This window comes from Sus scrofa, chromosome 1, assembly GCF_054392235.1.
Source record: "Sus scrofa isolate SSC_HxYL_T2T_F1_AM1 chromosome 1, Sscrofa_HxYL_maternal_Yorkshire_Landrace_v2.0, whole genome shotgun sequence".
NCBI classification, from domain to species: Eukaryota; Metazoa; Chordata; class Mammalia; order Artiodactyla; family Suidae; genus Sus; species Sus scrofa.
This window is the reverse complement of record NC_139383.1, coordinates 123,297,609-123,321,266: the sequence shown is the minus strand read 5'-3', so window position 1 is coordinate 123,321,266 and position 23,658 is coordinate 123,297,609. Positions and strand designations below refer to the sequence as shown.

The following is a 23,658-nucleotide window of genomic DNA, read 5'->3' as shown; positions in this document are numbered from 1 at the left end:
TATGGAGATTCCTTAGAAAACTAAAAATAGAATTACCATTTGATCCAGCAATCCCACTCCTGGGCATCTATTCAGAGAAAACCATGACTCAAAAAAATACATGTACTCCAGTATTCACCGTAGCACTACATACAACAGCCAAGACATGGAAACAACCTAAATGTCCACTGACAGAGGAGTGGCTAAAGAAGAAGCGGTACACATACATAATGGAATATTACTCAGCTATTAAAAGGAAAGAAATAATGGCGTTTGCAGCAACATGGGTGGACCTAGAAATCATCATGCTCAGTAAAGTCAGTCAGACAGTGAGACACCAACATCATATGCTATCCCTTACACGTGGAATCTAAAAGAAGGACACAATGAACTTCTTTGCATAACAGATAACTCACGAACTTTGAAAAACTTATGGCTTCCAAATGAGACAGTTTGCATGGTGGGGTATGGGCTGGGGGTTTGGGATGGAAATGCTGTAACATTTGGTTGTGATGATCACTGTACAACTATAAATGTAATAAAATTCATTGAATAATTTAAAAATAAATAAATTGTGATTTCTGAGATTTAAGAAAAAACTGAAAATACTGGGTTAAATAAAACATATTTTTTTTTGTCTTTTTGCCATTTCTAGGGCTGCTCCCGTGGCATGTGGAGGTTTCCAGGCTAGGAGTTGAATCGGAGCTGTAGCTGCTGGCCTATGCCAGAGCAACAACAGGGGATCTGAGCTGCATCTGCAACCCACACCAGAGCTCACGGCAACGCCAGATCCTTAACCCACTGAGCGAGGCCAGGGATCGAAGCCACAAACTCATGGTTCCTAGTCAGATTCGTTAACCACTGAGCCACAAGGGGAACTCCAAATAAAACATATTATTAAAATTAATTAAACTTTTTTTAAAATGTGCCTAATAGCACACTTTAAAGTACAAATGTTGTTCTCATTATATCTCTACTAGACAGCATTGTTCTAGACCTGCAAATATATTTGTTCAATGGTTATGCTGCGAAGTTCTATTTTAAACACTCTCTTTTTAAATTATCTCTGTTATCTGAATCCAAGACATTTTGTAGTAACCTTTTATAAGAAATCTGTCTAAGCAGACTTGTGACTCAATAAACTATGGCCCATCATTCGCCAAATTAACTTGCTGGCTATTTTAGTATAGCACAGGAGCAAAGAATAGTTTTTGCATTTTTAAATGGTTGAGAAAACTCTGCACAAAGTGGGTATAGAGGGAACATTCCTCAAAGTAACAAAGAGCTTGTACGGTAAGCTCACAGCTGACATCATACTCAGTGGTGAAAAGCTGAAATAGCCAAGACATGGAAACACCCTACATGTCCATCGACAGATGAATGGATTAAGAAGATGTGGTACATATATACAATGGAATAATACTCAGCCATAAAAAAGACAAAATAATGCCATTTGCAGCAACATTGATGGAACTAGAGATTCTCATACTAACTGGGGTAAGCCAGAAACAAAAAGACAAATACCATATGATATCACTTATTTGTGGAATCTAAAATATGGAACAGACGACCTATCTAAACAAACAAACAAAAAAACAGAAAGAGATCATGGCCAAGGAGAGAAGACTTAGGGTTCCTTGGGGGGAAAGGGGAGTGGGATGAATGGGCATTTTGGGGGTTTTTTGGATGCGAACTGTTATATTTGGAATGTATGGGCAGTGGGGCCATATTATACAGCACAGGGAAATGTGTGTGATTGGGCACTTTGCTGTACAACAGAACTTGAAGAAACACTGTAAATCAACTACACTTTGATAGTAATAAAAAAAAAAAAAACCCTGCCATCAAAGTGCAGCCAACAACAACAACAACAAAAAGCTGAAAGGAGGACCACTCTCACCACTTTTATTCAACATGGTATTGGAAATCCTAACCACAGCAATCAGATGAGAAGAAGAAATAAAATGAATCCAAATTGGAAAGGAAGAAGTAAAACTGTGCTTGTTTGCAGATAACATGATACTATACATAGGAAATCCTAAAGGCACCACCAAAAAGAATACTAGAGCAAAGCTGAAGGACACAAAATTGATATACAGAAATCTGTTGCATTTCTATACACTAACAATGAACTATCAGAAAAAGAAATTAAAGAAACAACTGCATTTATAATTGCATCAAAAAGAATAAAATACCTAGGAATAAACCTAACTAAGAGGATAATTCAGAAAACTGTGAGACTCTTAGGAAAGAAATTGAAGATGACACAGATGGAAAAACGCACTGTGTTAACAGATTGAAATAATTAATATTATTGAAATGACCATTCTACCCAGGGTATCTACAAAGTCAAATGCAATTTCTATCAAAAAGCCAATGGTATTTTTCACAGAATTAGAATAATCTTTTCTTTTTTTTTTTTTTTTTTAGGGTCACACCTGCAGCATATGGAATTTCCCAGGCTAGGGATTGAATCCAAGCTGCAGCTGTTGGCCTACACCACAGCCACAGCAATTCCAGATCTGAGCTGCATCTGCGACCTAAGCCACAGCTCATGGCAATACTGGATCCTTAACCCATTGAGCAAGACCAGGGATTAAACCCGCATCCTCATGGATTCTAGTCAGATTTGTTTCCTCTGAGCCACAATGGGAACTCCAGAACAAATAATCTTCATGTTTGTAAGGAAATACAAAAGATGCCACATAGTCTGAAAAAAAATCTTAATAACAGAGCTAAAGGTATCATGCTCCTGACTTCAGGTTATACAACAAAGCTACAGTCATCAAAAGTCATATAGGCAGTACAAAACTGACACAAAAACAGACTCACAGATCAATGCAACACAATAGAGAGCCCGCAAATATACCCATGCACTTATGGTGAATTAATCTATAACAAAAGAAGCAAAGATAGCCAATGGGGAAAAGACAATTTGTTTAATAAGTGGTGCTGGAAAAACTGGACAGCTACTTGAATAAGAATGAAATTAGAACATTTTCTCATATAACATATGAAAATAAATTCAAAATGAAGACCTAAATGTGAGACCAGAAACATAAAACTCCTAGAAGAAAGTGTAAGTAGACATTGTTGGACATAAATCATAGAAATTATTATTTTGGATCTGTTTTCTAAGGCAAAGGAAACAAAAGCAAAAATAAACAAGACTTAATTGTAAACTTAAAAGCTTTTGCAGAGCAAAGGAATTGTTAACAAAATGAAAAGACAACATACTAAATGGGAGAATTATTTGCAAATTATATGACCAATAAGGGATTGATATATTAAATATAAAGCAGATCATAAACACAATATCAAAAATACAAGCAACCTGGGAGTTCCCTTCATGGCTCAGCGGTTAACAAACTCTACTAGGATCCATGAGGATGCAGGTTAAATCCCTGGCCTCGCTCAGTGGGTTAAGGATCTGGCATTGCTGTGAGCTGTGGTGTAGGTCGCAGACGCAGCTTTGATCCTGCGTTGCTGTGGCAGTGGAGTAGGCCGGCAGCTGTAGTTCTGATTCCACCCCTAGCCTGGGAACTTCCATATGCTGTGGGTATGGCCCTAAAAAGCAAACAAAACCCAAAAAAAGAAAAAACAAGCAACCTGTTACAAATGGCCAGAAGACCTGAACAGACATTTTTCCAAAGAAGACATACAGAGGGCCAATAGGCACATGAAAAGATGTTCAACATCACTAATCATCAAAAAGACCATAAATAACAAATGTTGGAAAGGATGTGGAGAAAAAGGAACCCTTGTACACTGTTGGTGGGAATGTAAATTGGTATAGCCACTTTGGAAAACAGTATAAAGGTTCCTCAAAGAACTAAAAACAGAGTTACTATATGATCTAGCAATCCCACTCCTGGCTATATATCTGAAGAAAATGAAAACATTAATTCAAAAAGACACACGCACCCTAATGTTCATAGCAGCATTATTTATGACAGACAAGATATGGAAGTAACCTGTGTCCACTGACAGATGAATGGATAAAAAATATGTTCTATATATTCACACACACACAATGGAATACTACTCAGCAATAAAAAAAATAAATTTTTGCCATGTGCAACAACATGGATGGACCTGAAGGCTATCATGCTTAGTGAAATAACCAGAAAGAGAAAGATAAACACTTATCACTTATATGTGGAATATAAGAAATAAAACAAAGAAACAAAATCACGGATACAGAGAACAAACTAACAGTCACCAGTGGGAGGAAAGAATGGGAGAGGGGCAAGATGAGGAAAGGGGATTGAAAGGTACAAACTATTATATATGAAACAAATAAACTAGAAGGATATACTGTACAACACGGAATGCAGCCAATATTTTATAATGACTTTAAATAGAGCATAACTTATAAACATTTTGAATCACTGTGTTGTATACCTGAAAACTAATACAATATTGTAAATCAACTATACCTCAATAAAAAGTGAATACATAAAAATCAAAAGAAGGTTAATATCTTAATCTTGTAGAAGTTACATGAAATTCAAATTTCAGTATCTTTAATTATAGTTTTACGGGCCTGTAGCTGTGTTCAGCTTATACATTACCCATGGCTACTTTGCACCACAGGGACAGAAGTGAGTAGTTGCAACAGACACCGTATTGCTGGTAAAGTCTATGATATTTGCTATCTGGCCTTCTACAGGACGTTTGCCGACCTCTACTCTGTATCACCCCTTATGGCACATGGGTACATATAGCTGCATCTACAGGATTGGATGACACAATGAGAAGAGAAAGCCATTTTCATTTCTACCAGAGATTAATTCAGATCCAACCTTAATTTGCTTCTGTCATTACTGTTCTTGATTCAAGAAAGTAATCAGAACACCAGCTTCTAGGACAGACTTTTCTGGGACAATTTGTTTGCTTGTTTGTTTTTGCCTCTGATGATGTGTTCCTTTTATTTCAAAATACAATAGAGTTTTGTTTCTCTGGAACAGGTTCCACACAAATGGCATACCAAAAAGCTCAGAGGTCTGTGGCATAAAATGGTCAATGTACCCCTTTACTGCGACATTCATCAGTGTTCTAGCTATGATACCAATGCTGCCCTTTGAGAGACCTTGGGTACTCACTGATCTATTGGTGTTCAGCCTATGAGTAACATTTTCAGTTCTCTTAAACCTTCTACTCACTTGCAGCACTGTTCTTCAAGCTATGGTTTCTCAGGCACCTACCTCGGTAGACCCTGTGAACGCAATCTTGTCTATGCCAACGTGAGAAGCTATTGCTGCCCCGGCCGTTGGCCCGTATCCTGGCAAAATATTGATGACTCCTGGTGGAAAGCCAGCCTAACAAAACAGAATTGGAGGAAACGTGGCTTGTGAAAGCTGATGAAGCACATTAAATCAGATATGCTCCAGTAGGCCCCAACTGTACTCCCGAAGTCAGTTTCCCTTACCTCCTTGATGAGAGCTCCCATGTAGAGCGCGCTGAGTGGTGTTTGTTCTGCTGGCTTAATAACTACTGTATTGCCACAGCACAGAGCTGGAGCAATTTTCCAGGCAAACATCAGCAGGGGGAAGTTCCACTGAAAAGGAAAAACTCAAGGTTGATAGATGGAAAAATATTCTTCCATTATTTTGTTTTCAAGCTGTGACTTCTCAGATTTCTCAGACTAGTCCTCAACATAAATCTTGTTCCACCACAGAGTATAGATGTTTGGATTTTTTAATTACTTCATTAAGAACAGAATAGGATTGACCTTGAAAATCTCTTTCTCTCTGGTCAGCAAAGTACTATTTTCTAGCTATCCAGGAAAAAAAAAAAAATCTCACAGTGAAAAGGGAGTCTTTGTTTTGGTTTTTCATTGTTATTTTATATGGTTTTAAAGTTAGACTTTAGTTCCAGTAAGTTTGTGTGTATGAAAACTTTTTCTTCATTTGTGATTTTATACCAGGATTTAAGACTGGGTTTAAAAGCGCTTCAGAGTGGAAAACCTAGAAGGTCAATGATTATTTCAAAGTAGCACCTTTTCTTTATATACATGTGTTGTCACAAAACACATGATTACAAAAATGAAGTGTATCTACTGGTGAGTATGCCAAAATTTTAGTTTGTCTCCTTGCCATTGCGAAATAAGCTAACAGAGACTAAGAATATATGTGAGTATCTGAGTCTGAGGCCTAAAATGGTTTAAACTGATTTAAAAAGGATATTAAGCTTGTATCGTCATAAGTGTAGGCCTGAATCTCAGTACTATCAGGTGTCATTGATAATTTCATTAAGAAAGAAAACAGAAATCCTGGTCCCCTGGCTTCAGCCCCTGACCACAATGTGTTTCTGCCTGAAGCATCTCAGCTGCCATCCTTGAAAGAGTCTCACTGGCCCTGGCAAGCCTGCAAAAATATACAAGTGTCTTGCCTTCACCAAACACCCAATTTCTTTTCCCCTTAGTTGTTTATAAACTTGGGAGTCCACAGCAATGTTTTAATTCCATCTACAGTATATAAATCTCAGAGTGCAGTAATTGAGCTAGAGCTGGCTGACAAGCAGCTCTTGTCCTGTCAGTGAAAGCTGCAGCTCCGAGAGTCTGGGGAAGGGCCGTAACAATAGGTTTGAGTTCCTGCAATTAAAGTGACAGACCTCATCCCTGCTCTGATCCAAGTAGGATTTCCCTGGGTGGCTTAGGAGCAGAAGAACTTAAACCAAATCTCTCATCTTCCTTTTTCAGTCTGTAATAAATTTCAGAATGATAATCCAGAGCTTGCAATCATTAAAATATTAATACTTCTCAAAAATCTTTGGCTCCCAAAGCCAAAGACTATCTTTAATTATTATTATTATTATTATTTGGCTGCACTTGCAGCAGGTGGAAGTTCCTGGGCCAAGGACTAAACCTGAGCCACAGCAGTGACAATGCTGAATCATTAACTGCTAGGTCACCGGGGACCTCCCATTCTCCTATATTTTGAGAAGAGAAAAATTCTTGTCTATACTGTGAGAATTTAAATTGATCCTCCTCTGAAATCCTTGCCAGAATGATTAGCTAGTCATGTTAGAAGATTCGATGATGTTTTGTATAGTGCCAAGGCTGTGTATGAGAGAGACGGGGAAAAAAGACAATGTTTAATGTTTCAATCCAAACACTGAACACTACATCTATTTCCCTTTACAAGACACACAACAGCCCGGCATGGTTTCAATTATGACTGTGATGTTAATTGTACTGCCGTGTCTTCTGTAGAGTCTTCTATCTAGATTCTGGTGAAAAGAAACAGTGGGAAAGAATGGGATTGAAAGACCTTATAAAACAATATGCCTGGAAAAATGGTGAGTCACAGTTCTAAAAAATAAACAAGCAAATATAACAAAGAATTAATTTTCCATAAGCAGAACAGACATCCATAACCGAAGGAAGGTTATTAATACACAGGGCTTTGCTTTGCTTTGCTTATTTTAATCATGAGAATTCCATGACTTGAGAACTCAACTCCTGGTAACGGAGCTGAAACCCTATTAACCTGTTCAAATAAGCATTTGCAGGGAGGCTGTTAAAGATATGTCAACAACATGAGCTCAGTTTTTTTTTCCCCCAGTAATGGAAAACACACATTGCTGAAGTCCATGTTTTATGTATCTTTAAGAGAACTGCTTCAAATGAAAATAAATATGAGCCGTGAGGAGATCCACTCACCGGGATGATCTGTCCACACACTCCAATGGGTTCGTGTCTTGTGAAGGTAAAATAATCTCCATCTGAAAGAAATGAACACGGTCACTATCGGAGAGGTCAGACTAGAAGAAAAGAATGCAGAGGGAGAACTTGGGGGCAGCAAGAAGTAGATATAACTTGAAAAAACCTATTTTTTTGATGGTTCCTATTCAACTGTGTATGAAAACTTGGCAAAGGGTTTCTCCAGATGCGGATGGTTCCCAGACACTAAAACAGTACTGATGAGAGGAACCTGAAGGGAAAAATGAAGGACAAGTTTATGACACTAGATGCAGTACTGGCAGTGGAGGGTGGGGAAGAGACAGAGGGGGGAGCCTGGAAACTGGAAAATACTAAGTGTTAAATATTGATATGTACTTATATATAGAACAGTTAATTGAGTTAAAAGTTGAGGCATCTCAAGATTTTAAATAGTTTTCTGAAAGTATAAAACAAAGAGAACTAAGTAAAATGCTATTGGATACATTTAAAATGCTGAGTAATATTCTATTATATATATGTATACACATACCTATATAACCATATTATACATATATTTATGTATATTATATACAATATATATTATACATATTATATACTATATATATTATACATATTACATACTATATATATTATACACACACACACACACACACACACATCACATCTTCTGTATCCATTCCTCTGTTGATGGACATTTAGGCTGCTTCCGTGTCTTCGCCATTGTAAATGGTGCTGCAATGAACATTGGGATGTGTGTATCTTTTTGAATTTTGGTTTCATCTGGATAATGCTCAGGAGTGGGACTGCTAGAACATACGAACTCTATTTTTAGTTTTTTAAGGACACTCCATACTGTTTTCCAAAGCGGTTGTTACCAACTTACACTTCCACCACTTGAGGTGAAGGTTCTCTTTTCTCCACACCCTCTCCAGGATTTTTATTTGTAGGTTTTCTGATGACAGCCATTCTGACTGGTGTGAGATGATCCCTCATTGTGGTTTTGCTTTCCTTTTCTATAGAATAATCTCACAAGCTACCAGTTCTAAATGGTATGCTATATGGTGCTTCTCAAATTATATGTGTATACAAAGCACCTAGAGATCTTGTTAAAATGAGGATTCTGAATCCTTAAGTCTGGGTGGGACCTAATGCTGCCTCTGATCTACGGCACATTCCAAGCAGTCAGGGTAAAGGGAAGTCCATGGGTATGATGACAACCTACAGTTGCTGATTCCATTCCTACTTACTTTTTGCCTCCCTGATAACTACTGATTTGCCTAAAAGGAGTCTGAAATGGAGAAGAACCTAAACAATGTTTTTAACACTTTTAAAACAGGAAAATAAGAACAAAAACATATATACACCTATAGAACCTTACAAATATTTTCACATTTTTGCCTCACTTCCTGTGTATTATTATAAGGATTTTATAGCTAGAGAAAATATGGCATAGAAAGGTTAAGTCTAAAGTGATATAACTGTTGAGTTGTGGTTCCTGGGCTTGAATCTGGATCATCAGACTTCAAGTTTATTTCCCTTAGAAACATATTAAAGGCTTTTTTGTAAATAAGGTGTTGGATTGAGATGGCTATCACGAACAATGGAATCAGAGCATAATGTAAAGGAGTGCAGATGGAGTGGGGGTTGGAAGACAACTGTTTTGTGAATGGTTAGGCTAGTTCTTGGAGGATGTGGTATGTGGGCACTTCTGTATATTATGTTATAAAGGGAATGCCACAGAGCAATAGCCCTCCTCTCAGGTGGGTGTGCCCAGGGCTGAGTCCCTCTTCATCCAGGATGAGTCGACTCCAAGGTTACTTCTCTCTCTCTCTCTCTCCTATATCTAAGATGATAAATAATAAGTACTCCTCTATGCTTAAAAGAAAATTATAGCCCATTTCCCCATCTTTCATGTTAACAATACTCTCTAAATATGGCAAGATGATTTAAATCATTGTTCTCTAGCTTTGTGCTATAAAGTTTATTAACTTGATGTAGAAAAAAAAAATTCCATCCAAACTCAGATACTTCAATTTAGGCTACAATGATCTTAGGTCTTCTTACCAAATATGAGGCATTACAACCAAGGCTCAGACTTAGCAAGAATGGACTGCATTTGATGAAAATATCAAATAATCTTCTGGATGTCACATTCTGAGGCAACAAGTTAGAATACAACTATGGTGCCGAAAACTAAAGAGAAGAGACATCAGGACAGAAATACTAAATCATGTGTGTAGGACTTTTCACCTCTCAGCCTCTTTTCCATTTCACTCAAAAGAGTAAAAAACATGGCTAGGACTTCCAATACTACGTTGAATAAAAGTGGTGAGAATGGACATCCTTGTCTTGTTCCAGACTTGCGGTTGCCAAGGGGGAGGGGGAGGGAGAGAGATGGACTGGGAGTCTGGGGTTAATAGATGTAAACTATTATCTCTGGAGTGGATAAGCAATGAGATCCTGCTGTATAGCACAAGGAACTATATCTAGTCACTTGTGATGAAACATGATGGAGGATAATATGAGAAAAAGTATGTGTGTGTGTGTGTGTGTGTGTTTGTGTGCGCGCGCGCGCACGCGACTGGGTCACTTTGCTGTACGGTAGAAAATTGACAGAACACAGTAAACCATATAATTGAAAATATAAAAATCATTCAAAAAAGTAAAAAATAGAGAGTAATAGAAACTGTTCTTAAAAAGAGTTTAAGACACACCGAAAGACACACCGAAAGACAAAGTTCCCACCGTGGAACAGTGGAAATGAATCCAAAAAGGAGCCATGAGGTTGCAGGTTCGATCCCTGGCCTCACTCAGTGGGCTAAGGATATCTGGTGTTGCCATGAGCTGTGGTGTAGGTCACAGACGCGGCTCAGATACCATGTTGCTGTTGCTGTGGCTCTGGCGTAGGCTGGCAGCTACAGCTCCAATTAGACCCCTAGCCTGGGAACCTCCATATGCTGCGGGTGTGGCCCTAGAAAAGGCAAAAAGAAAAAAAGACAAACCAAAGACAACTTCTCTGATGTATTTTTATATCTGTGTTATACATCCTTAATGAAGAATTCAGAAATATTAAAATTAAAAACTTTTTCACTATAAACTTGGTTAAGCTATGGATCCACTTTTATTGAATATGTATAGACTGAGGCATCTCTAGAATTATACTGAGTCTACAACCCTAGAGATGAGTTATAGAAAAGCCTCTTCCATATTTGTGAATGTTGAGCCACTGTTCCATGCTTTCTGATGCGGGCTCATTTAATTGTACCAGAGAGATAGATGGCAATTACTTAGTTAACCAGAATAATTTAATTATTTGGATTATTCCTTCAGAGTAAACATTACTTCTTAAAGCAAATTTTATAGTTGCTTGAAAAAATTTTTTTGTAGAATTACTATACTCATAAGAATGTATGGCACCGATACAATCCATAACACAAAAACTAGATAGAGTGTGATTAGCCAATATGTATAGTCAGTGAAATCAGAAAAATCTGAGATGTGCCAGAAATCGAGGTGAAATTTATCAAACACAGACCTCAAGAAATAGCTCCCAATTACAACACTAAGAGTGTTTCAAGAACTGCTGCAAATTTTATATCTGTTATACATCCTTTTTATATCTGTGTTATACTAAAAAAATGAGTATTTTTAATAACACAGAAATCTGTAAAAGAATTCAATGAATGGATGGCCATCTTCTAATCTCTAATTTGTATAAACAATTACCATTCAAGAACCAGCAACTCTTTTGGTGACTCTGGTATTAGAAAGATCAACTACAATGAACTAGTCCATTATGTCCTCCTAGCAGATTCCTATGTATTGAGACTGAACAGACCTCACTGAACATTTCACAGTTATAATAATAAACTCTATAAATGCCTATACAAACACTGGAGACTCTATAGTAAAGTACAGTGGTGTCAATACTACTTCTCCCAAGAGTCTGCTGGTAGTATCTCAGAAGTTAGACTACATGTTCCTGAGTTGGTTAAGAAGATATCTGAGCCCAACTACTAGTCCATTATGTCATTCTGAAGAAAAAAGGTTACTTTACTTCTCTGGACCTCACAATCTTTTTGGGGGTGGGGGTGGGGTGGGGATGGCATGCTCATGGCATGCATAAGTTCCTGGGCCAGGGATTGAACCTGTGCCACAGCGATGACCTGGGCTACTGCACTGACAATGCTGCACCACAAGAGAATGCTTGGACCTCATATTTCTTTGTCTGAAAAATGAGGAGACCAGCCTTAGGGATCCCTGAGGTCTTCTTTAGCCTCAGCCTCTCAGAGAGGTTACTTACATGTGAAGAAGTCTTTACCGTCTCCTGTCACCAGCAACTCAGATAACTCTACCCACCCAGGGCTCTTCTTCAGTGGGCAGAGCAATAGCTCCTAATTCTCATTCTGAATGAACAATAAGATCTCACCATATGTGTTCTCTGTTGACAACACTAACTTAGATTAAGCTGTTGAAGGCAAAACCTTAGAATTTTTGCACATTTTTAGCCTGTTCTTTAACAGGTAAAGCTGGAAGGGCGTGAAATGGATAAATAATTACAAACGGCATGGGTAGCTTTCTAACCTTTTCTAAATGCTAATGTATCATAAGGCCATTTTTATGTCAAAATTTGGCTTGACATATGGACTACATTCTCTGCTTACATATCACAAAATCAATAAAAACACTTGTTACAGAGAAAAATCACAAGTAATGGAAATCAATTAACCTCCATTTCTCCTTCAGCAAACTGAAAATAAACTTCGTTCCTTCCTCCATCACAAGGAGTTTGTGGACATGAGAGGATGAGAAAGTTTTGATATAGGTTAAAAATAAGCAAAATGGGGAAAGAAACTACTTCCCCTTGAAGGTTGCTATGAGATTAGAGATATTATAATGGGCACAAAGAAAGTGTACAATAAATCATAATAATGATTATTTATCACTGTAATTAGGATATGCTATAGCAGAACGGTCAAGGCATAGGGTTTATGATCTGAAAGAATGGCTCCATTGAGGCATGGCAGGAAATAACAGACAATGTTGTGAAGGGAAAAACGTTAAGACTCTTGTGAATCAAACTAATATTGCATGATTCTGCAATAACATCCAACTGCGGGCCTTGAGTGGGATGTAGTGGATAGGGATGGGAGACACTCTCAATTCAGAGGCAGAAACTGTTGTCTAGTGGATGGCTCCATAGCGGTTAGGCCACAAGCCTTTTCTCCTTCTCCCAACTATTCCAGAGGGAGGCTACCCTTCAGGAGGAGGGGGAAATGTACACACTTGCTCTCTCCAACTGATTATCAATTATGTAGTCAAAATCTCTCTTCTTTAATTATTTATTGTTAATAATTTAAAATTTTAGGAGTTCCTGTTGTGGCTCAGCAGAAATGAATCCGACCAACATCTATGAGGACACAGGTTCGATCCCTGGCCTCGCTCCATGGGTTAAGGATCTGGCATTGCCGTGAGCTGGGGTGTAAGGTCGCAGATGGGGCTTGGACCTGGAGTTGCTGTGGCTGTGGGCCAGTGGCTACAGCTCCAATTCGACCCCTAGCCTGGGAACCTCCATATGCCACAGGTGTGGCCTTAAAAAGACAAAAATAAATAAATAAGTAAATAAAATTTTAAAATGCAATTTCGATCAAGGTACTCCTTTACTTAAATGATTCAGTGACTCACCTCTTCTGTGAAATAGAACTTCTGGCATGGTTTCCCCAGGCCCAGAGCCCCGCTGTCTTCTAAATGTGCATATACTTCAGATCCACCAGCACCTTACCCTCCTCCCTCCATGCTTCACACAGGCTATTACCACCTCTGGTGATGCCACCACCTCCTTGTTCACTTACCTGCCCTTCAGGTATCACTGTGTACATTCCACTCCCTTCTCCAGGAAGCCTTGACACTGGGTGAGATGACTAGCCTACAGAGTTCCACTCAACTCCGTGCTTCCATACTATACACTCAGTATAGTGTAGCTGCCGGCTAGTTTTCCCTACTATTCTGTGGGCATCTTACTTACTCAACTTTGTAACCCCAGTGCTGAACACAGGACCTGAGACAGCAGGTGCTCAAAAAAAAAAGAAAAAGAAAAAAGGTCTGCTGAATGAACGGATGTAGGAAGGAATGAGGGGATGATTGAGAGACTGAGGTTGATGCCTGGTAGTGCAGATGAAGGAAGGTCTCTTCCCATTCGGAGGCAGACTGCCGAGCCTTCCTGACGGGGAGAAGTCCAAGAGACAACAGCAGCGTAATTCTCACCACTCTTCCTGATTCTTATCCTTTAGTATCAGGGATGCTAAGCTGGATGCACCATGGAGTGTGCTTCAATGTAAAAAGTAGTCTTATACGTAAAAAAAAAAAAAAAAAAAACTTTCGGGTTTATCTTTATGGGTGACCAGACAGAGCTGTGCTTTCCAACCCTGTATTTCCTCTAGGAGCAATGGTTCAGTGTTTACTAACTCAGTGTCTACGCCAACTTTACAGAACATAACTATCATGAAAAATGAGAATCACATGGATGTTAATCTAAAAACTTGCAGAGGGTTAAAGAATTCACTAAGGTGACTGGCCTCTTCCTGCCCTGCTGAGCAGCAATCCATAGAGGGTCTACAATGGTTTCGGCAGAAAGAGACCTGGATTTGAATCTCAGGCCTGCCACCTACTTGCATGTGACCTTGTTCAAGACACTAAGCCCTCCTGTCTTATTTTCTTATCTGCAAAATAGGTGCAATACCTTTTTTTTTTTTTTTTGAAAGTTGACTTACAATGTTCTATCAATTTTAAAATCTAACCTATCTCACAGGATCACAGCCAGAATCATAAAGATGATGTAGGTGAAACACACTCCAGTGCTATGAAAATATGAAGTACATTATTCCTTTGTAATTTCAAACAAAATTAGGATATTTCACAGGGAATGTATGTAACACAATAAAGACCTTGTGGTTAAAGGCTAACAATCTTCTTATATTCCAGATTTCACTGGAAAAAGCCAGGAATACAGAGACAAAAATCAAGCTGATGCTAAATTATGAAGTTACAAATGACAAAGCACAAATGGATTTATTAAACAACTTTAAAAATAAATAAGTGAATAATGCTGACCCTCCCTTTCCCTGGTCTTCCAACATGACACCTCTGGTTCAGCAACTAGATTGCCTAAGCAATGAACTAGCCAAAGGGGTTGTGAGATGAATTCTCAGTAGCCTACAGGTATGTTCAAACACATGTGAACCTGGGACAGAGAGGAAAGCAGACAAGTCCACGTTTGCTTCCATCCTTCCTTCCCCTGCTTGAGACACTGCAGCAAAAAGTTCTGATATCCCAGACCCCCAGCTTCCTATGAGCTATGCCTATAGACCTGAATCCCTGGAGAGTCCCTTATCCTGGCATCCCTCTCAGTGCACTTTAGGAAAAATTAGGGAAACGAGGATTACTTAGCATTTAAGAGAATTCTCTACTTTTTCTCCCTTTCATAGGGTAAAGGTAGGAGAGACTGCTGTGAAAGTCTTTTCTAAGCCCTATATTTCTAACTCCTACAGCAGTCAACATCCTTGGAATCTCCAAAGAACATGAGATGAAAACAGTGAGGTTTATAGAGCAACCACTTCTACTGCCAGATAAAGTTACAGTAAAGTATCAAACATTATCAGAAAATCCAATAAACCTTTTTTCAAATCAATCAAGGTCATCTCTCCTAAGGAGACAAAAGAAAAACCAAGATATTGTTAGGCCAAACAGAGACTGACACGTATAGCCTTCTGTTTCACCTTATTTCTAAGATATTTGTAAAACATTTGAAAAGCTGTTTAAATACCTAAAATATACTTGTTGCCTTAACAGTGAAATGCCAGATGGGATGAGAGCAAAAACACCAGGGCCTTTGATCCTGATGATTTCCTTTCTTCATTGAAAAAGGAGAGGTCAACCTAAAAATGCTGATATATGCTCTGTTTTGACAAAGGTTTTGATTCTCAGGCTCTTTCACAGGACTGCTATATGAACAATGACTCCGCCTCACTGAAGTCACTCCTCAATGCTACCAATGACCCCAGAGAACAGTGGTTCTGTAATATCCCTGAGCTAGGACTGAACTAAGATTGACATTTCTTGATAGCAATTGTCTCTGCCTTCTGAGTCTGCTGACCATGGGAAACCCCTGGATGGCAGGGAAGAGTCCCATAACCAGAAACCCATTGTCCAAAGACTAACACTCCACATGTCACTATCACTCATGGAGATAATTTTAGAGTAGTCCTTGGAAGTCTCATCTCTCATCCCTTCTCCCCTCTCACTGTGACTTCTCTTCTTGCTAAACCAGGCGTCACAAGGGATGGTGCTGGTCTCTGTATCCTCTCCTCATTACTCAAGGCAGAGAACTAGCAGCACAGGCATCACCTGGCAGCTGGTTAGGAACAAGAATCTCAGGTCCCACCCTAGACCTGCATTTGAAGAAGATTTCGGGTGATATAAACACACATTCAAGTTTGAGAAGCACTGCTCTAAGCCATCTACACTATCAGCCAACCACCCCCCTTTCTGGTAAACCCAAGCTTCTCAGCCTGGGAAAGCCTGAACCGGGAACCAAAGTTCCAGCATCACTTTCCACTCTTCCTAGTATGCACGTGGGAAGCAGACTGTTTTCCAGAGAACATGGGTAAAGTACATGGCACACTACTTAGCAGCATCCAGGAGCCACTCACAAACATGTATTTTCTTTTTCTTTTTTTGTTAAGACGTTTACATTTTCTTTTATAGTTGACTTACAATGTTCTGTCAATTTCTACTGTACAGAAAAGTGACCCATTCATACATATATATGCACACTATGTGTATATATATGTTTGTGTGTATATATATCATTCTTTTCCCCACATTATCCTCTATCACTCTCATCACAAGTGACTAGATGTAGTTCCCTGTGCTATACAGTAGGATCTCATTTTCTTTCTTTATGTCTATTCTCCATTGCCAATATCCTCCTAGCTCTTTCAGTTGGTGCCTTTCCTGTCATGATATCTCTATCATTTATTCCCTGCGTGAATCAGGAAAACTCTTTAACATCTCTAGGCCCCTGTTTTCTCCTCTGTCAATGAGGATGTTAATAACAGTGCCTTCCCTCAGGGCTGCTATGAAAGCATTTCATTTGGTATTAACTACAGCAAGGATTCATGCACAGACCAAGACCTGTCTGCTGACTTAGTCTGGATACTTTCCCTTTCCTTTAAAGGGCTACAGCGCTGACAAGCTGAGCCACACGACTTAGCACCTAATTGTAACTCTCCTATAGAGATCTTTGCTTTGTGTTACTGGTTTTGCCTCCAAACCTGGCTCTTAAAAAAAAAAAGAAAAGAAAAAAGAAAAAAAAATTGTCAGAATGGCGGTTGTTCTTACAAATTGTAAAAAGTAATTCATGGTCATTATAGGAAATACAGAAAATAAAGAAAAATAAGTAATAAATAATTCATAATCTCACCACTATGAGAAAACAACTATTAATATTTTAGAGTACCAAAGCCTCTCCAAACTCCCAGCCCCTAACTTACCACAGCACTAAGCACTTTGCAGCTGACAAACATGTACCTGCTCCTTAGCTCACTGACCTACTGATGTAAGTGGCTCACCCCTGCTCCTAGGTATGGACTGTCTACATACTGACACAGGAATAGTGTTAGATTAGTGACATAAGGCGTTTCAGTCTTTGTTTGAGTAAAGCTGCTGTAGTGTTCAGATCTATATTCCATGTGACTGCTGTTTCTGTTTGGTGGTAAAAACGTGTTTTGGGTGGAGCCTCATGTTTCCCTTTTTCAATGTACTCAGATTTTACATACCTACAGGAATGGTCATCCCATGAATTTTATCAGCCCAGCCTGCATAATACCGAAGGGTTTTGATGACCCCCTGCAAATCCACGTAAAAAGCTTGCAGGAACGGTTTGCCACCATTTAGGGATTCCATGGTCTGTAGGAAAAGAAATGGAGAAAACTTTCCAGTGATACACTAAATAATTTCTGGAGCAAAAAAAAAAAAAAAAAAAAAAAAAAAAAGAGGAAGAGAGGGAATAAAAGTGTATCTGAATAATGATACATTGATACATACTTGGTCAACTCTGATTTCCCAAATGAGAAGATGTTTAGTACTGCCCATTTAGTTTTCAGGAAAAACCACAATGAATACATATGTGTGTGTTCCTGTGCCTGTGTGGGTGTTTCCAGTAACCACTCTCCCAACATATAAACACAACTGGTGATAAAGAAGTGTTCTGACTGTCAAACCAGCTTCTGTTATATTAATGATCAGAGCTGCGTGGGGATTTTTCAGAGTCTACACTAGTAATCCGAATCCATAAAGAGGAGCAGGGACATGGGCTTTTATGCAACTGATGAGAATATAAAATGTTCTCCACAGCTGCCAAGACCCCTGCTGAGAAATGGAATAGTCACGGTGCACAGCGAGTTTATTTATTACCACCAAATAAACAGGATCTCCTCTGGGGAAGCTCAGACTATAACAACTCAAGGGCTGGTTTTTTGTAAATATTTATGTTCACAACCATTATCTATTAAGAGTAAAGAACTTAGTTCATTTAATTAAAATAGAGTTAGAGTTATTAAGCAGTTTTAGATTATAAATATCATTATTTTAATGCCTTGTTCTTAAATATAGTAAAACCGTTATAAAAAGAATTACAAATGAACACACGGAAATAAGAAGAGTATTTGAGGCGTTCCCATCGTGGCACAGCAGAAACAAATCTGACTAGGAACCATGAGGTTACGGGTTTGCTGCCTGGCCTCATTTAGTAGGTTCAGGATCTGGTGTTGCTGTGAGCTGTGGTGTAGGTCGAAGACATGGCTAGGATGTGGTGTTGCTGTGGCTCTGGAGTAGGTCAGCAGCTACAGCTCCAATTAAACCCCTAGCCTGGGTACCTCCATATGCCACAGGTGCAGCCCAAAAAAGAAAAAAAAAAAAAAAAGACAAAAAAATCCCCTAAATTAAAAAAAAAAAAAGAGTATTTGACTTGCGAAATATTAATGGTGTTACAAATTTAACAAATATATATATATACAAATAAACAAATACATATGTTTATAATCTCATGTCCTTTTCTTCAAGGACATTTTATAACACATACTAGTATGAAAATTAAATTTGAGTGTTGACAAAAGTAAAATTGAAATATTCTCCATTCAATGACACAAAAATATTGTTATTTACAGTGCAATTTATCTATTTACTCTGTGTATAAGAAGGAACTCAATTAAAAATATCACATGACCTATTAACTTTTATTAAAGGGAGCCAAATTATTTCTCAGTTCTTTTTAGAATATTATATGTCCATGACATGAGCATTACATTCCCCATGTTGCTGGTACAGACAAGGTCTAGACAGTGGAGACTGAAGTAGAGTCAATAGCCAGAATCTGGGCCACCTAAATGGCCCATCCCTCTAAGTGGCTCATACAAGCTAACTTCACCTAGAATTGACAGCCCTAGGTTTATTTTCTATTGTGTTTACCTGGGTGCAGTATTAACTTCAGTATTCTGGTCAGGAGCTACCCTACACTTCAGAGGCTATCTCATTAAAATTCACTCCTCTCAGGAGTTCCCACTGTGGCTCTGTGGTTTAAGAACCAAATTAATATCCAGGAGGATGCAGGTTCGATCCCTGGCCTCGTTCAGTGGGTTAAGGATCTGGCCTCACCACAAGCTGCAGTGTAGGTCACAGATGAAGCTTGGATCCCGAGTTGCTGTGGCTGTGGTGTAGATAGACAGCTGCAGCTCTGACTTGACCCCTTGCCTGGGAACTTCCATATGCTGTGGGTGCGGCCCTAAAAAGACCAAAAAAAAAAAAAAAAAAAAAAAAGAAAAAGAAAAGAAAAATCAACCAAACAAAAAATCCTCACTCCTCTAATGACTTGGGAGTGTTAAAACAAAACAAAACAAAACAAAAAAAACCTCACTCCTCTCATGGCTTAGGGATTTTATTTAGGCGTTATAGGAAAAAAGACTTGACCGCAGTGAGACATATTTCAGAAAAAGGACAGCATTTGAATTTTGTGGCATAAGAATGATAACTGCAGAAATTAACTACAGCATCATCTAGTAAATACTGCTAGTCTAATGTTATAAATACTGTATAGATTTAACTCAAATAGACACTTACTGACCATTAATGTGTTCCCCTTCACCACTTAAGTGCATTTATCTCTGTACTGAGGTTACAAAAAGAGGAGCAAAACACAATTTTCACTTTCAAAGAAATCATAATCTGGTGAAGAGACAGCACACAGACGAGCATTCCTCCAAGGTATTCCAGAGAATTCTGTTTTGTACAATATCGATAAGTTAGACAGAAAAAAAAAGTGTTGAGGCTCCAATAGATTTGAGAAAAAATGAGTAGGGTTTTCAGTCTTTAATGTGCTCACTGTCTTGTGACTCTCCAAGGAGTTATTTCACTAACAAACAAACACCTTTCCCAATATGTATAAACACTATTGAAAACAAAATTTCTTCAAGTACCAAACTGAAAAAAGTTTTAGAAATAAGGAAATGTTATATACAGCAGAGTTCCAAACTACCTCCATAAAGGATAGATTTTGTTTCCATACTGAGAACAGACCCCTGAGGGGATGGCAGGAGGAACAGCCATGGTGGGAGTGACAGTGGGAAGGTACTAATGCTTCCCTCTCCCAAAGCAAACCCAAGAGCCACCTGATTCTCCAGGCAGACGGTGGGGTACAGCACGCATGGCGTGAATACCCTGACTGAACAAGGATGCCCTAAATATTAACTGATCAAATGTGGGTTGTGCTGGTGGAGATCCTTGGTGTACAGCAAAGGCATTCCCAAATGGTTCTAGTTTCCAAGAAATCTGTTTTCTCTAAGAAACTGATCTTGGAGTTCCTGTTGTGGCTCAGTAGCGACAAACCTGACTAGTATCCATGAGGACGCAGGTTCGATCCCTGGTCTCGCTCAGTGGGTTAAGGATCTGGTTTGCCGTGAGCTGTGGTGTAGGTCGCAGACTTGGCTTGGATCCTGAGTTGCTGTGGCTGTGGAGTAGGCTGGCAGCTGTAGCTCTGATTCAACCCTAGCCTGGGAACTTCTATATACCATGGGTGTGGCCCTAAAAAGACAAAAGAGAAAAAAACCTGATCTTTATTTTAAAAATAGCAATAACAACAACAACAGTTAGGTGAGGGGACATTCCTTATCTGAGAAAATGATGGTTTTAGTGAAACAAAGTTGCTGTCCCCTTTCATCTCTCCTTTCTTAGTCCTAGGAAGTGACAGAACAATGGGAGCAGAAGTATGTGAGAGGTCTGTATTACAGCCTCCACTTCTGAAGGATTTTCTTTAGCCAAGAGAGGCTAACTCTGGAGAGGTAAAACTAGCCCTATTTGTTTGCCAAAAGAATCATTTGGTATTGCTATCCTACAAGCAGTGTGGTAACTGTCCTGTTGCTTGACTGTTTTTGTTTTGTTTGTTGAGGGTGGGAGGAAGGGCGGCAAGGAAAGCAGGAAGGTCCTTAGCAGTCATGGGAAGCTATGGTTTTGTTCTTCAAAATTCAGTAAGAAGAGATACTCAGCTGGTCCTCCACTTCCCCATCTGAATCCAAAACCTCTCCCATGTTTCATGTGTATTATGCACTCCTTAGCTTGTTCCTCAGGTCTGCTTCACATATATTCAGAAGGACTTAGGAATCTAAATTTCAATGCAGTGGTAAATTTGGAGTAAAGACTTGATGTTTCCTTAGACTACTTACTGCAAGGATGGCCCTGTCTCGTTCCACCAAGTCTGCAAGCTTATCCAGCAGATGTCCTCTTTCAGAAGCGTCCATCCTCCTCCACACTGAACCAAGAGAGAAAGCCAGGCGGGCTGCCTGCACTGCTTTGTCTATATCTGCCTGTTAGAGAGGAAGAGGCACAAGTGGAGAGAGGTAACGCTACAATTAAAGGAAGAACCAAAAAAAGGCGATGAATGAACATCAGTAGTGATGCCTGGAAAGCAGAGATTTAGTGCTTTGTTGGCTGAAGGTATTTCATAAAGAATTTTTTCTAAGATGAACATACCTTGTCTGCTTCTTGAACTTCACACACCTGCTCTCCTGTGGCTGGATTATAGACAGGGATCACTCTTCCACTCTCTGAGTTCTGCCACTCATTGTTAATAAAAATCTAAGGAAGTAGGCAAGAGAATGGGAACTGTGAGTCAGGTGACAGGAAGCCGATCAATGGTATTATATGTAAGTGTCACAGTAGCAATACTTGCTCTGTATGTTTGTTGGTATATAATTACAGTGGAGAATTTGAAGAGTCACAAGAGACCATTGATAATTTTTTTTTCAACCACATGCACCCTCAGCATATGGAAGTTTCTGAATCTGAGCCGCAGTTGCAACCTATGCCACAGTGGCTGCAACGCCATTAATCCACCATGCTGGGCTGGAGATCAAACCTGCTACATCACAGAGACAAGCTGTATCATTAATCCACTGTATCACAGCAGGAACTCTTAAGCCTTTATCTTTCTGCAGTTCAGCCTCACTCCCAATTCAGCAATTTCCTTTATATTTTTATCTCAATGGCGTCCAAAGATTAAATATAAATTCCTACCTCTCCAGTGAGAGTCAAATAGGGAGGCAAGGACAGAGAGACTCACAAACATACAAACCATACACTGAGGTTGAGGAGGTATTTATTATGCCAAAGCTCTGGCCAATTTCCCAAAAAGGTAAATCGTGGATCAACTGACGGTTACCCAGACTTAGATAATAGTTTCTCTGTCAGAAGTATAAATGACTTCAAGAGGAAACCTGAAGGGTGCTGGAATAAGTGTTTGTCTGTTTTACAGTCATATCCTAAACTGAGCAATGACTGTGACCAAACCAAAATGGTGAGTTAAACAAGTTACATGCGTAAATCCAAGTTAGATTGCTTTCTTTTTGCTAGGTAAGCTATATGACTCAGCAAAGGGAAAAGGCTTATAACTTTCAAATTTGTCTCTCCAAGATTTCTTAAGAGCCTTGGTTTTTTATATAGGAAATGAAGATCATACTAAAATGGTAAAGAAACTAATGGTTTAAGAAACTATTCAAGTCAATTTCTCAAAAGATTTGAAAGATAGGAGTTAAAGGAGGAGGGAAAACCTAGGTTAAGACATTTAAAAAAAAATTATTGACATTAAGAGAGAAATCCAAACTAATATTTTTGGACTATGAAAGTTCAAAGAATACACAAAGATATTTTACTCTATAAGATTTATGGCACAGCAATAAAAATTTCTGAACTTATAATGAGTCAGTTTCGAACAAACACAATGATAAACTGATTTGCTACTGAATGACATTTTAATAATCACAGACAACAAGGTTAACTGATTATAGTTCCTACACTTTTATTAAATATTAGGTTCTAAATTATTCCAAAGCTTTGCTTTCTCCTTGATTTGATACAACAATGAGCCCATGTTAAAGGAATCTTCTTTCCCTGAAGGCTTTTTGAGATAAAGGGGGAAAAAGATCTTAAACCTGTAAAAGCACTTAAGACAAACATACTGAGCACAAATACAATGACCTTGTAATTGCATAACATTTTACAATTTTTACTATAAATCTGTAAACATGCTTAACAATGTTTTCACCTGTATAATGTATTCAATAAATGCATAGATATTTCTAGACACAGAAGAGACAGAGACGACGAAGAGTTCCAGCCCTTCAGGATCAACAGTCTCTAGTACTTCATTAAATACTCACCACAACCGTAATGGAAGGATTTTATTTTCTCTACTAAAGATGAAAAAGTTAAGGGAGGTTAAAAGTCTGAAGAAGCACGTGCTCACCATGGCTTTGATTCAAAGTCTGCAGCTCTTTCTATTAACCACAGTTTCCAGGACTGCTCAACCCAAAGAAACACAACTAAATTATGTCTAAGCCTAAATTAGATCTATAGTTCTTGGACTCCAGATCTAGTTCTCTTTTCAC

General features: G+C 38.8%; 1 protein-coding gene across 2 annotated transcripts in view; it reads right to left on the bottom strand.

Moving 5' to 3' along the window:
- ALDH1A2 (aldehyde dehydrogenase 1 family member A2) overlaps window positions 1-23,658 on the bottom strand; it is a 103,642-nt gene that overhangs the window by 42,226 nt on the left and 37,758 nt on the right. For both annotated transcript variants that reach the window (XM_021094598.2, XM_021094609.2), the window contains exons 2-7: window positions 21,746-21,850; window positions 21,439-21,579; window positions 17,503-17,632; window positions 7,646-7,707; window positions 5,411-5,539; window positions 5,187-5,300 (exon numbers count right to left, since the gene is read on the bottom strand). In XM_021094598.2, the coding sequence (XP_020950257.1) occupies window positions 5,187-5,300; window positions 5,411-5,539; window positions 7,646-7,707; window positions 17,503-17,632; window positions 21,439-21,579; window positions 21,746-21,850 (681 nt within the window). The remainder of the gene's footprint in view (window positions 1-5,186; window positions 5,301-5,410; window positions 5,540-7,645; window positions 7,708-17,502; window positions 17,633-21,438; window positions 21,580-21,745; window positions 21,851-23,658) is intronic.